This window comes from Orcinus orca, chromosome 2 (assembly GCF_937001465.1).
Source record: "Orcinus orca chromosome 2, mOrcOrc1.1, whole genome shotgun sequence".
In the NCBI taxonomy this organism is placed as follows: Eukaryota; Metazoa; Chordata; class Mammalia; order Artiodactyla; family Delphinidae; genus Orcinus; species Orcinus orca.
The window spans coordinates 113,575,595-113,594,021 of NC_064560.1; the positions used below are offsets into that span (position 1 = coordinate 113,575,595).

An 18,427-nucleotide genomic window follows, 5' to 3' on the forward strand; every position below is an offset into this window, starting at 1 on the left:
ACCCGGATCCATTCACTAACAGTTGGCAGCCTCCGCACAAGGCAGGGCACAGTAGCCAACTGGACTAAAGGCCAGCAACACCTATCAGACCACCCATATTAGTTAGCCTAAGGACCCACAGAGTACAGCTAGAGAGTACAGCTCTGGTGACCAGAGGGGAGTGCACTGCTGGGACACCAAGGATGTCTCCTACAAAAGGCCACTTCTCCAAGATTGGGACACACAACCAACCTACCAAATACATAGAAATAAAAACAGTGAATTAGCCAAAATGAGGCAACAGAGGAATGTGTTCCAAATGAAGGAACAAGATAAAACCCCAGGATAAGAACTAAGTGAAGTGGAGATAAGCAACCTACCTGATAAAGAGTTCAAGGTCATAATTAAAAGATACTCAAAGAAGTGAGGAGAAGAATGGATAAACACACTGAAAAGTTTAACAAAGAGTTAGAAAATATAAAGAAGAACCAGAGCTGAAGAATACAATAACTGAAATTTTAAAAATACAGTAGAAGAAATCAACAGTAGATTAGATGATATAGAGGGACAGATCAGCAAACTGAAAGACAAAGTAGTGGAAATCACTCAACCTGAACAGAAAAAGGAATCTTAAAAAGTAAGGACAGTTTTAAGAGACCTCTGGGACAACATAAAGCATACTAACATTTGCATTATAAGGGTCCAAGAAAGAGAAGAGTGAGAGAGGCAGAGAACATATTTGAAGATGTAATAGCTAAAAATTCCCCTAAACTAAAAAAGAAAACAGACAGCCAGGTCCAGGAATCACAGAGAGTCCCAAGTAGGATCAATGCAAAGAGGCCCAAGCCAAGACACATTATAACTAAAATGGCAACAATTAAATATAAAGAGAGAATCATAAAAGCAGCAAGGGAAAAACAATTAGTGACATACAAGGGAACTCTCATAGGATATCAGCTGACTTTTCAGCAGAAACTCTGTAGGCCAGAAGGGAGTGGCACCATATATTGAAAGTAATGAAAGGGAAAAACCTATAAGCAAGAATACTCTACACAGCAAAGCTATCATTCAGATTTGAAGGAGAGACCAAAAGTAAAGCTAAAAGAGTTCAGCACCATGGAACAAACTTTACAAGAAAAGTTAAAGGGACTTACCTAAGTGAAAAAGAAAAGGCCACAACTAGAAATATGAAAATTACAAAAGGAAAAAGCTCATTAGTAAAGGCAAATTTACAGTAAAGGTATTAGATCACTTATAAAGTTAGTAGGATGGTTAAAAGACAAAAGTAGTAAAATTGTCTATATCCACAGAAGCAGTTAAGGGATACACAAAACAAAAAGATGTAAAATATGATGTCAAAAACAGTAAACATGAGGGGTGGAGAGTAATAATGCAGGATTGTTAAAAATGTGTGTGAACTTCAACTTAACAGATCAGTAACTTAAAAAAAATAATCAGGGCTTCCCTGGTGGCGCAGTGGTTGAGAGTCCACCTGCCGATGCAGGGCACATGGGTTCGTGCCCCAGTCCGGGAAGATCCCACATGCCGTGGAGCAGCTGGGCTGCTGAGCTTGGCCACTGAGCTTGCACGTCCGGAGTCTGTGCTCCACAATGGGAGAGGCCACGACAGTTAGAGGCCTGCGTACCGCAAAAAAAAAAAAAAAAAAATCAGATAGACTGATAGATAGATGATAGATAGATAGATAGATAGAGATATATAGACTGTTAAATATAAATCCCTTGGTAACCATAAACCAAAAATCTACAATACATACACATACAAAAAAGAGAAAGGAATCCAAACATAATACTAAAGATAGTCATCAAATCAAAAGGGAAGAGAGCAAAAGAAGAAGAAAGGAACAAAAATGAATTACAAAAACAACCAGGAAACAATTAACAAAAGTGGCAACAAGTACATACCTATCAGTAATTACTTTAAATGTAAACGGACTAAACGATCCAATCAAAAGGCACAGAGTGGATGAATGGCTACAAAAGCATGACACATATATATATGCTTCATACAAAAGACTTAGTTCAGATCTAAAGACACACAGACTGAAAGTGAGGGGAAGGAAAAAGGTATTCCATGCAAATGGAAATGAAAAGAGCCAGGGTAGCAATACTTATATCAGAAAAAATAGACTTTAAAACAAAGACTGTACCAAACACAAAGAAGGATATTACATAATGATAAAGGATCAATCCATCAAGAAGATATAACAATTGTAAATACATATGCAACCAACATAGGAGTACCTAAATGCATAAAAGCAAATATTAAAAGATATAAAGGGAGAATTTGATAGTAACACCATCATAGGAGGGGACATTAACACCCCACTTACATAAATGGACAGATCATCCAGACAGAAAATCAACAAGGAAACCTTAAACAACACATTAGGCCAGATGAATGTAATAGATATACATAGAACATTCTATCCAAAAGCAGCACAACACACATCCTTTTCAAGTGCACATGGAACATTCTCCAGGAGGGATCACATGCTAGGTCACAAAACAAGTCTCAGTAAATTTTAGACTGAAATCTTATCAATCATCTTTTCTAACCAAAATGCTAAGAGACTACAACACAAAACAAATGAACAAACAAAAAACAACAACAAAAAACCCCACAAAACCTCTGGGGAAGGGTGGGAGGAGGGATAAACTAGGAGTTTGGGATTAACATATACACACTACTATATATAAAATAGATAACCAACAAGGACCTACTGTATAGCACAGGGAACTAACTATATTCAGTATTTTATAATACCCTATAAGGGAAAAGAATTTGAAATATATATATATATATAATTGAATCACTTTGCTGTACACATGAAACAAACACATTTTAAATCAACTATACTTCAATTAAAAAAACAACTGCAGAAATATACACACATAGAGGCTAAACAAAACAACCAATGAGAAAAAAACAACCAACTGAAAAAATCAAAGAGGAAATAAAAAAACTACCTGTAGACAAATGAAAATGAAAAAACAGTAATCCAAAATCTATGGGATTCAGCAAAAATAGTTTTAAGAGGGAAGAAGACAAGAAAAATTTCAAATAAACAACCAAACATTACACCAAAAGGAAGTAGAAAAAGCAGAACAAATAAAACCCATAGTCAGTAGAAGGAAGGAAATCATAAAGCTCAGAGCAGAAATAAATGAAATAGAGAATTTTAAAAATACAAAAGAACAATAAAACTAAGAGCTGATTCTTTGAAAAGATAACCCAAATTGATAAACTTTTGGCCAGACTCATCAAGAAAAAAAGAGGGCTCAAATAAATCAGAAATGAAAGAGAAGTTACAGCTGACACCATGGATATACAAAGGATCACAAGAGACTACTTCAAACAATTATATGCCAATATAATTGAACTCCCTAGAAGAAATGGATACATTCCTAGAAATGTACAATTTTCCAAGACTGAATCAGGAAGAAATAGAAAACATGAGCAGACCAGTTACCAGTAATGATATTGAATCAGTAATTTAAAAAAAAAAAGAAAAGAAAACTCCCAACAAACAAAAGTCCAGGACCAGATGGCTTCATGGGTGAATTCTCCCAACATTTAGAAAATAGTTAACACCTATCCTCAAACTATTCCAAAAAATTGCAGAGGAAGGAATGGTTCTGAACTCAGGCCAGTATCACCTTGATACCAAAACCAGACAAAGATATCACAAAAAAGAAGATTATAGGCCAGTATCACTGATGAACATAGATGCAAAAGTCCTCAACAAAATATTAGAAAACAAATTCAACAATACAGTAAAAGGATCATACATCATGCCCAAGTGAGATTTATTCCAGGGATGCAAGGAGGATTCAACATCCACAAATCAATCAATGTGATACACCACATTAACATACTGAAGAATAAACATCATATAATCATCTCAACAGAGCAGAAAAAGCATTTGAAAAAAATTCAACATCATTTAATAAAACTCTCAAAAAAGTAGGTATAAAGGGAACATAACTCAACATAATAAAGGCCATATATGAGAAGCCCGCAGCTAATATCATACTCAACTGTGAAAAGTTGAAAAGTTTTCCTATAAATTAGGAAAAGATAAGGATGCCCATTTTTGCCACTTTTATTCAACATAGTATTGGAAGTCCTAGCCACAGCAATCAGACAAGAAAAAAATAAAAGGAATCCAAGTTGGAAAGGAAGAATTAAAACTGTCACTGTTTGCAGATGACATGATACTATACATAGAAAATCCTAAAGACACCATCAAAAAACTTCTAGAACTCATCAATAAATTCGATAAAGTTGCAGGATACAAAATTAATATAAAGAAATCTGTTGTGTTTCTATATGCTAACAATGAACTATCATATACCCTGAGAAAACCAAAATTCAAAAAGAGTCATGTACCAAAATGTTCATTGCAGCTCTATTTACAATAGCCCGGAGATGGAAACAACCTAAATGCCCATCATTGGATGAATGGATAAAGAAGATGTGGCACATATATACAATGGAATATTACTCAGCCATAAAAAGAAACGAAATTGAGCTATTTGTAATGAGGTGGATAGACCTAGAGTCTGTCATACAGAGTGAAGTAAGTCAGAAAGAAAAAGACAAATACCGTATGCTAACACATATATATTGAATTTAAGAAAAAAAATGTCATGAAGAACCTAGGGGTAAGACAGGAATAAAGACACAGACCTACTGGAGAACGGACTTGAGGATATGGGGAGGGGGAAGGGTGAGCTGTGACAGGGCGAGAGCGAGGCATGGACATAGATACACTAACAAACACAAGGTAGATAGCTAGTGGGAAGCAGCCGCATGGCACAGGGATATCAGCTCGGTGCTTTGTGACCGCCTGGAGGGGTGGGATAGGGAGGGTGGGAGGGAGGGAGACGCAAGAGGGAAGAGATATGGGAACATTTGTATATGTATAACTGATTCACTTTGTTATAAAGCAGAAACTAACACACCATTGTAAAACAATTATACCCCAATAAAGATGTAAAAAAAAAAAACACCAAAAAAAAACAATGAACTATCAGAAAGAGAAATTACGAAGACAGGGACTTCCCCGGTGGCGCAGTGGTTAAGAATCTGCCTGCCAATGCAGGGGACATGGGTTCGATCCCTGGTCCGTGAGGATCCAACATGCCACAGAGCAGCTAAGCCCATGCACCACAACTACTGAGCCTGCGCTCTAGAGCCCACGAGTCACAACTGCTGAGCCCATGCGCCACAACTACTGAAGCCTGCATGCCTAAAGCCTGTGTTCCGCAACAAGAGAAGCCACTGCAATGATAAACCCGTTCACTGCATCGAAGAGTAGCCCCTGCTTGCCGCAACTAGAGAAAGCCCTCATGCAGCAATGAAGATCCAACGTAGCCAAAAATTAAATAAATAAATACATTTATTTAAAAAAAGAATACAATCCCATTTATCATTGCATCAAAAATAATAAAATAACTAGGAATAAATCTAACCAAGGAAATAAAAGACCTGTACTCAGAAAACTGTAAGACAATGATGAAAGAAATTGAAGACAACACAGATGGAAAGATATACCATGCTCATGGATTGGAAGAAGTAATATTGTGAAAATGACCATACTACCCAAGGCAATCTACAGATTCAATGCAATCCCTATCAAAATACCAATGGCATTTTTCACAGAACTAGAACAAATTTAAAGTTTGTATGGAAACATGAGAGACCCTGAATAGCCAAAAGAATCTTGAGAAAGAAGAACAAATCTGGAGGTATTACACTCCCTGATTTCAAATTATACTGGAAAGCTACAGTCATCAAAACAGTATGGTGTCTTATGAAATATTTTCTGTTAATTTCTTTACTTGAGTCCTTATGCCTCAGTTTTTGTTGAATAATAAATTATCTGTCATTGTAAACAATTAAAAAATAAATAAAAAGTGATTTACTTCCTAGTGATAAAAAAAAGTTATATTGAAAACAAAATGTAAAAAAGTTCAACACTACTAACATTTAAAGAAACAGAAATTAAGTATTGGTCTGTTTAATTAGTGATATTTTTAAAGAATTATAATGCCTTATGCTGAAAAAGAATAATGTTGTGAGTCTGATATACATTCTTACCTTGACACCAGTACTAACTGACAAAATGAATTTATCACAAGATTCCAAAAGCCATAAAAGTATTTATATCCTTTGATTAAATAATATAATTTCTATATATGTCAATTATATCTCAATTAAAAAAAATAATAAAAAATATCTAAACAGTATGGTGGCACAAAAAAGGACACATAGATCAATGGAACAGTATAAAGAGCCCAGAAATGAACTTACTCTTATATGGGCAACTAATCTATGACAAAGGAGACAAGCATATAAAGTGGGGAAAAGGAAGCCTCTTCAATAAATGGTACTGGCAAAACTGGACAGCTGCATGCAAAATAATCATACTGGACTACTTTCTCACACTGTTCACAAAAATAAATTCAAAATGGATTAAAGACTTAAATGTAAAAATGAAACCATAAAACTTATAGAAGAAAATATAGGCAGTATGCTCTTTGACATCAATCTTAGTAATATTCTTTTTATGGATACAGCTCATCAGGCAAGGGAAGCAAAAGCAAAAATAAACAAATGGGGCTGCATCAAACTAAAAAGCTTTTGGACAGCAAAGGAAACTACCAACAAAATGAAAAAGCCACCTACTGAATGGGAGAAGATATTTGCAAACAATATATCTGATAAGGATCTAATATCCAAAATATATAAAGAACACATACAATTCATCATCAAAAAAAGAAACAACCTGATTTAAAATGGGCAGAGGATCTGAATAGACATTTTTCCCAAAGAAGACATATAGATGGCTAATAGACATATGAAAAAATACTCAACATCACTAATCATCAGAGAAATGCAAATGAAATCCACCATGAGATATTACCTCATATTTGTCAGAATGGGTATTAACAAAAAGGCAACAAATAACAAGTGTTGGGGAGGATGTGGAGAAAGGGGAACCTCTGTGAACTGTTGGTGGGAATGTAAATTGATACAGCAACTATGCAAAACAGTATGAAGATTCTCCCCAAAATTAAAAATAGAACTACCATGCAATCCAACAATTCCACTCCTGGGTACTTATTCCAAGAAAACAAACAAACAAAAACTAATTCGAAAAGATATATGCACCCTTATGTTCAATGCAGCATTGTTTTCAATATCCAAGATATGGAAGCAACCTAAGTGCCTATCCATAGTTAAATGGATAAAGAAGTTGTGGAATGTACATACAATGGAATATTACTTGGCCATAAAAAAGAATGAAATCTTGCCATTTGCAACAAAATGGATGGAACTAGAGGGTATTATGCTAAGTGAAATAAGTCAGACAGAGAAAGACAAATACTGTATGATTTCACTTATCTGTGGAATCTAAAAAAACAAAACAAATGAACAAACATAACAAAACAGAAACAGAGTCACAGATACAGAGAACAAACAGGTGGCTGCCAGAATGGAGGGTGGTGGGGGATGAAGAGAAATAGTTGAGGGAGATTAAGAGGTATACACTTTCAGTTGAAAAAATAAATGTGTCACGGTACGAAATGTACAGCAACTATCAATATAGTCAATAATTACTTAATATCTTTGTATGGTGATAGATCATACCTAGAAATCATGGTGATTATTTTGAAATGTATAGAAATATAGAAACACTATGCTGTGTAACGGGAACTAAAATAGTGTTGTAGATCAATTATACTTCAAAAACAAACTCATAGAAAAAGAGATCAGATTTGTGGTTACCAGAGGCAGGTGTTTGGGGGAGAGGGAGTTGGATAAGATAAAGGCAGTCAAAAGGTACAAACTTCCAGTTATCAGATAAATAAGTACCTTGGGATGGAAGGTACAACATGATAAATATAATTAACACTGCTGTATATTATATATGAAACTTGTTAAGAAAGTAAATTTTGAATTCTCATCACAAGGACAAAATAATTTCTTCTACTCCAATAAAGATGTTAAAAAAAAAAGTAAAAAGGAATAGAAAAAATTTTTTTCCATTCCTTTTTTATCTATATGCGATGATGGATGTTCACTAAACTTATTCTGGTAACCATTTTATGAGGTATGTAAGTCAAATCATTATGCTGTACACCTTAAACTTATACGGTGCTATATGTCAATTATATCTCAATAAAACTGGAAGAAAAAAAGAAAAAAGAAAAAAAAGAAAATTATGATGTGTACAATTACTGACATAGAAGGAATTTAATAATTTATTAAGTGAAAAAAATTGATTAAATGAAAACAAATGCAAAACAGTATGGAGGACAAATGACCCACTTTTGTCAACATAATAATGGATGGTATTTAGGGAATTCCCTGGTGGTCCAGTGGTTAGGACTCGGTCCTCTCATTGCTTGGGCCCCAGGTTTGATCCCTGGTAGGGGAAATTAGGTCCTGCAAGCCACATGGTGTGGCCAAAGAAAGAAAAAACAATGGCATTTAAACAAAAATGGAGGGGGAACTATAAGAGATTAAGAGAGACTTACAAGACATATCTACAAAACAGAAATAGACTCAAAGACATGGAAAGCAAACTTATGGTTACCAGTGGGGATGGCAGGGTGTGGGGAGGTGAGATGAATTGCGAGCTTGAGACTGACATAAACACACCACTGTATATGGAGTAGATGGACAGCAGGGACGTACTGTATGGCACAGGGAACTATATTCAATATCTCTTTTTTTTTTAGTAGTTTTTTTGGGACTTCCCTGGTGTCACAGTGGTTAAGAATCTGCCTGCCAATGCAGGGGATACGGGTTCGAGCCCTGGTCCGGGAAGACCCAACAAGCCACGGAGTAGCTAAGCCTGTGCGCCACAACTACTGAACCTGTGCTCTAGAGCCTGTAAGCCACAACTACTGAGCCCTTGTGCCACAACTACTGAAGCCCATGCACCTAGACCCCGTGCTCTGCAACAAGAGAAGCCACTGCAATGAGAAGCCCACGCACCCAACGAAGAGTAGCCCCCGTTTGCTGCAACTAGAGAAAGCCCGCACGCAGCAACGAAGACCCAAAGCAGCCCAAAATAAATTAAAATAAATAAAAAATTTTAAACCTTTAAAAATAATTTTTAAAATATTTATTTAATTTATTTATTTGGTTGTGCTGGGTCTTTGTTACGGCAGGCAGGCTCCTTAGTTGTGGTTCATGGGCTCCTTAGTGTGGAATGCTAACTCTTAGTTGCGGCATGCATGTGGGATCTAGTTCCCTGACCAGGGATCAAACCCGGGCCCCCTGCATTGGAAGCACAGAGTCTTAACCACTGCACCTCCAGGGAAGTCCCTCAATATCTTGTAATAACCTATAATGGAAAACAATCTGAAAAAGAATTTATATAAAACTGAATCACTTTGCTGTACACCTGGAACTAACACAACAATTGCAAATTAACTATACCTCAGTAAAAATAATGGTTGGACTTCCCTGGTGGTGCAGTGGTTAAGAATCCACCTGCCAATGCAGGGGACACGGGTTCAATCCCCCGTCCAGGAAGATCCCACGTGCCGCTGAGCGACTAAGCCCGTGCACCACAACTACTGAGCCTGCTCTCTAGATCCCACAAGCCACAACTACTGAGCCTGCGTGCCACAACTACTGAAGCCCGCGTGCCTAGAGCCTGTGCTCCACAACAAGAGAAGCCACCACAATGAGAAGCCCGCACACCGCAACGAAGAGTAGCCCCCACTCGCCGCAACTAGAGAAAGCCCGCACACAGCAACGAAGACCCAGTGCAGCCAAAAAATAAAAAATAAATTAAAAAAAAAAGAGACCAACTCACTAAAAAAAAAACAAAAGTTAAAAAAAAAGACATATCAACCACGTGCAATGTGTCTGGATCCTGACTCAGGCAAACCAAGTGGAAAAGGTCTTTTTTTTTTTTTTAAATAACTAGGGAAAGTTGCACTTCGATTTATTGGGTGTTAGATGATTTGAAGAAATTGTTAATTTCATTAATGAGAATTGTGATGGTTAAAAAAGTCCTTGTCTGTTATGGGTGAAAATGGGAAAAAAAAAGTAAGTAAAATATATTGCCATTTCTGATTATAAATACACGTACATGTTTTATATGTATAGAAATGCAGGGGGTGGGGAGTTGGAAGGAAGTACTCCAACTTATTAGCATCCTTGGAGAACACATATGGCTGGTTTTCTTTTTTTTTTACTTATCTGACTTTATTTTCTTATCAATGTACAACCTTGTGTGATAAGGGAAAGTTCAGTCACCGTCATCTCCTAGTGACTAGGGCACTGCAAACAGCTGACCCAAGGAGCCTCTTGGGATTCCTGCCAGGGAGGAGGAGCTGAGACAGGGCTGTGTGAGAGGTGCCCTGGACTGGAGAACCCAAGCGTGCCTGTAGCTGGCAGTCCAGTGCATACAGAGCTGTGAGGTCAGGGCAGGACCCACGGGACTTCAGCATCACACACCTGAAGCCTGGAGCTGGCCCCAAGGGAGCTACTCCACCACTGTGCCTCAGTGGTGCTAGACCCAGAATAGGCCCACCTTTGGCCCAGGCCCACCTTCTTCCCACAGCTCCCTCCTCACTATGGATGAACTGCTGGGCTCCCCCACCCGCAGCCAGGCTGTGCCTCTGCCTGCAGTCCTACATGTACCACAGAAAGGCCAACTGGTGATCACACACAGGCAAGTCACTGATGGGGCCAGACCTCCCCAGGCCCAGCTCTGGGTGTGCAAACCCCCTGATGATCATACCTAAGAGCCCAGAGGACAGAGGCTTCTCTCCAACCCGTCACCCCCAAGAAGCTGCCACGGATGGTGAGATCCACTAAGAAACCTCTTGGCAGGAACACCTTGCATACATCCTGTACCACTTTCAGGTGCCCAAGGAAGGAACTCAGTATCTGACTCAGCCAAGGCTTTAAGAGAGGAAAGCCAGGAGTGAGAAGTGGAGGCCGTCGGAGTATTGATATGCTGCTTCACTACAGCAGTGGCTGCACCAGAGTACCTCTGGTGTCTTCGAGGCACTTCCCTTGGGTGATGAGCTCCTGGCCAAACCACTTCACTGCTGCCCTCCCTGAGCCCTCAAGGACCTCAGTGTGTGGAGGCAGACAGCGAAGTTGGAGACCTGCCTACTACCCAGGGATGTGGGTCCTATATTTTGGCTTCTGTACTCCAAACTCAGACTTAGATCATGTGCAGAGGACAGTTCTGGGAAAAGGCAAATATCCAATAAATCCTATCTGTCTCCCCCACACCTAACCTCTGGCCCAACCAAGTTCCCATGGGCCTCCCTTGCTCTCCCAATGGGAGCAAAATAGGAACCAGGAAGGAAGAGGTAGGACTGTGCTACACAGAAATGAGACTGGGATGGCCTGAGGACCAGGGACTGGGGATCCAGAAGTGACTTCATATCAACATCCACTGTAGCCAAATGTGAATGGCAAGAGGAAGTGGCTGGAGCTGTGTCCCCTCTCTCCTTTGACATCTGTGGGGCAGCCTCCCCTCTGCCTGCAGGATTCTTCTTCCCAGCTCTCCACCCAAGCTGGGAGTGCTGGCTGGGTGGGGTCCTCAGTACTGACTGCTGCCACACGTGAGTGACAGAGCACACAAAGGCCGGCAAAGCCACCCAAGCTTGTAGAGCTCGTGGGGAATTCATATTCTTGTTTCCGGAACTGATTCACTGAATCAACACTTACTGAACACTCAGTGGAGGTAGCGAGAGAACTGAATTACTGGGCTTCCTGCAGCCCCTTCCAAACAGTGGAGGGAACATTTCAACAAGGATGCAGAGGTGGGGGAGCCGCAGGGCCGGCTCAGTGCCACAGACTTGGGCCCTCTCGCCACCTGGAGGACTTGCTGGCAGCTCACCCACACCACTCCCTCTTCCACCAACCATGCTCTCTGCCCGTGCTTGGGAAGCTGTGAAACATCACAGTAGGTTGAGAGCGTGGAGGGATTTGGAAATGGAGTGTTCCCTGAACTGCTGTTTTCAATCAGCCCATTCACTCTTTGTAATTGCCCTCATGGAGGTATCATGAAGCCCATTTAACAGGCCAGGGAGTGGAAGCTCCAAGACACTGACTTAGAAGATCCAATCACCATTGTGAAATGTGTCACATGTTTTTTGTCCTTGATAGCCCTACCTTTCCAGGAGTCCCCACTGCAACTCCTCTTTTTCAGGCTCAGTGGCTTCCTCGCTCCACCAAATCACAATCAGAGGGAGAGTGGCTACTTGTGAATTTAACATAGTGAGTCCACCTCCTTCAGGGGCATTTCTATTGGAAGACTTCCAATCTAGAAAGGGAAGAGTCTTTCTCATTCCACATTCAAGGAACTTTGGGCATCACTGAGCTGGAAAGAGTTTCAAGAAAAGGGAGCTGGCAAGTTTGGCCCTACCTAAACAGGACTCAGAGAAGGAAGCAGTGTGGCTCCTGAGTGTGTATTTGTGTTGTGTGTGGACTCAAGATCCCACCCCCCTCCAAAGATAACATGAGAAAAGAAAAGCAGTGTGTGACCTTGAGCAAGTTACTTGATTTCTCTATTTCCTTAGTGGTAAAATAATTATATTTGGCTTGCTGTGAGGATTAGAGATCATTAAAGTAAAATTTCAACAGTCAGTGAAAATTGTACTTGATGCAGAAAATGCATCACTCTCAAAAATCCCAGATGCTTCCTTTTGTGAAATGGGTAACCTAAGTGATTCCTCCCTAAACAGGGCCACAAATGGTGGCAGCAGTCGAGTACCACAAGCAGAATTTGTTACCCAAACCAATTTGAGGAATCCCAGGCACTGGTTACAGCCTTCCCTGGTCACAAGAAAACCAGAACCTCTTCAAACTCACCCTCCACCCCCGGCAGAAATGAGGGATTAGACTGTAGCCCAAGTCATGTCACAGCTACTATATCCTCATTCTTGACTAGTAATCTCAAAGTCACAAATGGCATGATGTGATTTGGATCCAAATCTTACCCAGGAAAACCCCATGATTAAAATAGACAAGGTTGGAACTATCATTCAAACGACAGAAAGGTACAAAGACCCTTAACTGGCTCTGAGAAGGGAAAAGGTTTTTCGCTCATAATGACCAGAACTAAACAGATTGTCTAATAATCATCAGTGAGCTTTGAGCCTAGGAGGGCATGCTAACCCTGTGGGGTGGGTAAGACAGATATACTGACCAAAACCTCCTGGGCTAGTCAGAAGCGTGATTTAAGGTCTCCCATGGGGATTCCCCGTGGCTGTCCTTACGTAGGCGCCTCCTGGTTGCCTAGTGACAAAGGAGCCTGCAGTGGCTGCCTCTGAATGTGCAGAAGAGTGGGGGTGTGGCGCGTTAGGAAGGCAATTCTTCACCTTGCAAAATAAGTCACAAAGAATTCTCAAGAGTTGAAGAGGCAATTCTTCAAGCAGCGCTGAAAAGTTCCTTGTCTACTTCTACATTTGAGGGATGCAAGCTAGCTGTATCTCACATGGGATTTCAGTTTTATTTGCTTGGTTTTTAAATTATCCTAGAGTCCCTTATTCTTTTATCATCATACCAAATAGCACTTATGTCTAGAAGCACTGTATCCTAAAGTAAAACTGTTCACAACCTTTCATCCCCAACCCTGAGCTGCAGATTTTTGTGAAAATCAGGTTCTGGGCCAGTTAAGTCTTGATAAAGTTGCAAATGGTCTCTTCATAACTGAGCCCTCATCCCCCATCTGGCCACAGTCACAGTAGAACCAGGAACCCAATGGGCAGATTTCTCTCCTTACACAACTTCCAGGCACTCCAGGAAGAAGGGGAGTCCTGGCACCTACCTGCCAAGCTCTGCTCTACTTGCCGAACTTTGATCAGCACGAACAGGTCATTTTGGCTACAAGTTCTCCCAAATTCTCCCTACCTGTGTGTTTCTTTTTTAAAGTAATAATTTATTTATTTATTTATTTTGGCTGCACTGGGTCTCTGTTGCTGCACACGGGCTTTTCTCTAGTTGCGGTGAGTGGGGGCTACTCTTTGTTGCAGTGCATGGGCTTCTCATTGCAGTGGCTTCTCTTGTTGTGGAGCACGGGCTCTAGGCACATGGGCTTCAGTAGTTGCAGCACATGGGCTCAGTAGTTGTAGTTTGTGGGCTCTAGAGCACAGGCTCAGTAGTTGCGGTGCACGGGCTTAGTTGCTCTGCAGCATGTGGGATCTTCCCAGACCAGGGATTGAACCCATGTCCCCTACACTGGCAGGCGGATTCTTAACCACTGCGCTGCCAGGGAAGTCCCTCCCTACTTGTGGGTTTTTTGTTTTGTTTTGTTTTGTTTTTATTTATTTTTTGGCTGCGTTGGGTCTTCGCTGCTGTGCGCAGGCTTTCTCTAGTTGTGGAGAGTGGGGGCTACTCTTCATTGTGGTACGCGGGCTTCTCATTGCGGTGGCTTCTCTTGTTGCGGAGCACGGGCTCTAGGTGCGTGGGCTTCAGTAGTTGTGGCATGCGGGCTCAATAGTTGTGGCTCGTGGGCTCTAGAGCGCAGGCTCAGTAGTTGCGGTGCACGGGCTTAGTTGCTCTGCAGCATGTGGGATCTTCCCGGACCAGGGCTTGAACCCCTGTCCCCTGCATTGGCAGGCAGATTCTTAACTAGTGCGCCACCAGGGAAGTCCCCCTACTTGTGTTTTTAAGGCACACCAACTCCTCTGTGTAAGCCTCTCTTTTTATAATGAATTATTTTAATTATTCTTACTACTCAAAAGAAACTTCCACCACTGCCCAGCCAACCACTCAACCCCAAGATGCTGAGAGTGGGGACAAGGACAGAGCCCAATTCATATCATGGATTCTGGTCCTTGGGGTCGCACTTGATCATGACTTTCAACCCCAATCCCTTTTTGGATGTTTCAAAGGCCTCCAGAGCTTTCTCCAGAGGAAACCGATGGGTTACCAAGGGCTTTACATTCACAGACTTGGATGCAAGCATTGAAATCGCCATCGGCCACCTGGAAAAAATCACAAGCATCACACTCAACCTTCAGGAGGAAAGAAGGAGGTCCCCAAAACTACCCAGCACAAGATAAGTTTGGCCACATTTGTTTGTAGCTCTGTGGTTCTGCAAGGTCACTTCTACAGGCCAACAATGGAGAAAGGATCTTATGACTTATAATTCAGGAGTACAGAGTCTGTTCCCAAATGTCCCCTGTCCGTCTGCAATGTCTGCCATGAAGCCTAGAATTCCTTTGGCATGAAGGCATAAGGCATATGGAAGCCACTGTGAAAAGGCAGATAAGCCTCCAGTGGGGAAACCCAGGATGATCCAATCATACCCTTTAGCAGCTTGGCTTGGCAGAGTTTATTGGAAAACTAGCACTCTGCTGAGGGAATGGTTACAGACTCTAAAGATGGGAGAAAGGGCCACTGGTGGGGAAGGTGGTCCTGGACAGAGTGCCCCAGCAGGGGAGAGGATGGACCCACAGAACATGAGGTGGGATTTATTAAGACCCTCTCACTTCCCAGGGTGGGACCTGGGGATCTGGAGTGAGAACCAAGGAACTTGAGTTCTTGCGGTTGTCCTGTTTCTCTCCTTCTTCCCTTTAAAGGGGGAAAATGGAGATCTGGCCACTTAAAGAAATGGAAAAGAGAGGGCCTAGACAATGAGTGGCAGACACCCAAGAAGAGCATGTTTCAAAATCCCGCTCCCTCCCTCTTTCCCTACAGCCCTCTCAGCTCTGCCCTCCCATTCTTTAACCACAAGTGAGTGCTCTATCTTTGGATCCTTATCATAACACACGGATGTCAGTGTGGCCAGGGAGTGCCCCTCATGAATAAACAGGCAGAGACTCTTGGTCCCAGAGGCCACCTAGGGCCTTCCCTGGAGTTGCTGGCCACTCGCCACCCTGGCTCACCCACAACATACTCACGTGTTGCAGTATCGAAACACACCCTTGATGTCCACCTCCCTGGTAGCTGCGTGCACTAGGGGCACACTGGTCATCTCAGAGCCCAGCCCCACAAGCACCAGCGTCCCACCAGATTGAGTGGCCTGAAGAAGAGGTAAGAACAAGAAAACCAAGAAGATGAGAAAATGCAGACCCCACTCACAGTAGCACTGTTGCCATACAAACAGGTAAGTATCCAAAAATTTCAGAGTATGACTCTTTCTATACTGCTGGACTCTTCAGCATGTTAACCAAACTCAACAGAGCAGCAGAGTAGACAATGTCTCCTTTAAAGATCCTGAAACAATACACTTACCAGTGGAGGCACAGTGGGAGCATCTTCTGCTGTCCACAACATCCCAGGAAACAGCAAAGGTTCTCCAGAGAGCAATGAGAATCTCCCCTACAACCATCGCTGACCCTTCAGCAGCCACTGAGCATCTTTCAAATGTTTACTAATTCAGGGGGCATCTCTGGTGGCGCAGTGGTTAAGAATCTGCCTGCCAATGCAGGGGACACGGGTTCGAGCCCTGGTCCGGGAAGATCCCACATGCCGCGGAGCAACTAAGCCCATGCGCCACAACTACTGAGCCTGTGATCTAGAGCCTGTGAGCCACAACTACTGAGCCCAAGTGCCACAACAACTGAAGCCCACGTGCCTAGAGCCCGTACTCCACAACAAGAGAAGCCACCGCAATGAGAAGCCCGCACACCGCAACGAAGAGTAGCCCCGTCTCGCCGCAACCAGAGAGAAGCGCGCATGAGACAACAAAGATGCAACGCAGCAAAAATAAAATAAATAATAATTAAGGAAAAAAAAAAAGCTTTACTAATTCAGTACCAGACGTTGGTGTCAGCCACTTCCTCCTCCAGAGTGCTCCCCACAAGACAGAGTGCCAAACCTCTAACGGACCACCTTCTTGGTTAAAAAAAAACAACTACCAAGCACTATACCAATGGGGAGGGCTATAGGACTTCTGTGGTTTAAAAACTGCCTTATATGTGCACGCTGGCAATTAGAAATTTTTGTTCCAGAGACATTCTCCCAATGGTATCAGTCATAATGGATTCATCAGTTTCCTCTTTGAGTGGGCAGAGAGCAAAATTTTCCCCAACAATCTTCACATAACTTCACATGAGTGCTAGGCCTGCTCCAGAGATTTTGGGGGGTCATTGTGCTCGATGATGTGAGGGACAGAAAAATAGGCAATTCATTCATGCTAAGTTTTCATTACAGTTAACAGCAGAAAGCACTTACTGGGACCATTCTAAGTGCTGAGCAATGGAGCAGTAAGACAGCAAACATCACAGCTTCTACCTCCGAGGGGAAGGATACACCCTGGAGAGAGGGCTGTAGTGTGGAGGTGACTCCCAGCATTTGTACTTTTGAGCTCTGGGACCCTAGACGGTGCTCTGTCAGCCATGGGTTCCTCATGTGTGAGAACAGGACGATGCCTCCCCCTCAGCAGGGCTCTTAGGGGTGACAGTCACAGTGGCTGGCACTAGGATGGGCTCAACGTTTTTATTGAAGCACAGTCACTTACAAATCACCTGTGACATATAAACACTGTCAGTAAGGGGGAGGGTATCTCACAACTGAAAAACATTGCTGTCCTCATTGGAAAAGTGTTGGGGGAGGTGTTCAGAATCGTGAGGGAGCCACAGAATACACTAAGAAATTTTCCAGGAAAACTGTTGCCCATTCAGCACTTCCTCTCCACCTGGTAAGGAGGAAGAGGAACCTCTTCCAAACTGGTCATCCCAGGCTGCCAGGAGGCCAGTAGCTTATTGACCACAGGCAAAGGAAATCTCAGACCACTGTTTTGTTGTTGTGACTTCCACACCAAGGAGATGACATCAATTCTACCCTAAGCATTTGCTATGTCTCCTCACGAACATTATCTAGACATCACATGGCAGAAAGGTGACTCTCAGGTATGTCCATAAGGTGCCTCTGCCTAACCTGCCCCTTGGCAGAGTGAACTGTAGCATTCTACAGCACCTGTCATGCATGATGCTCCACTCCCCACTCAGGACAGGCACCGGCTTCAGGCTGGTGAAGGCCCTTGTGTCACATTTACCTCCACGCCCACCTCAGGTAGCCTGGCAACTGGGCCCCCACCATCAATAGTTGGAGATATCAACTTGTTCTCAGATGCCCTCCAGCCAGGGCACAAGAAGAAGGAAGAACTTGTACTAGGAAGCCATGTCTTCTACTGCCTCTCTCTTGAGTGGGGGTCACTGACCTGCTGACAACTTGAGAACAGTAGACACACCTTACTGGTCAAGCCCTCAAGGTGTCTGGCACAAAGCCAGGCACGAGGCAGGAACCCAAGACCTGCCATGGGTTGAACATAGCTCCACTGATCACACACACATGCATCGCCCTCTGGGTTTTGGTTTCTCTTTGCCCCTTCCCACGTGGTGACCACTGACTGTCTCGGACAGTGGAGCAGAGAGCTGGCTGATTCCAGCTGGAACAAGGTTAGGGCAAAAGTGGCACCTGCTCCTGC

At 42.3% G+C, this 18,427-nt stretch overlaps 1 protein-coding gene across 2 annotated transcripts in view; it reads right to left on the minus strand.

The window, feature by feature from the left end:
- Positions 1 to 14,691: 14,691 nt before the first annotated feature.
- Positions 14,692 to 18,427, minus strand: part of SORD (sorbitol dehydrogenase) — a 35,543-nt gene continuing 31,807 nt past the window's right edge. For both annotated transcript variants that reach the window (XM_033408444.2, XM_004281259.4), the window contains 2 exons: positions 15,897 to 16,018; positions 14,692 to 14,978 (listed from right to left, as the gene is read on the minus strand). In XM_033408444.2, the coding sequence (XP_033264335.2) occupies positions 14,813 to 14,978; positions 15,897 to 16,018 (288 nt within the window). In that variant the 3' untranslated portion in view covers positions 14,692 to 14,812. The remainder of the gene's footprint in view (positions 14,979 to 15,896; positions 16,019 to 18,427) is intronic.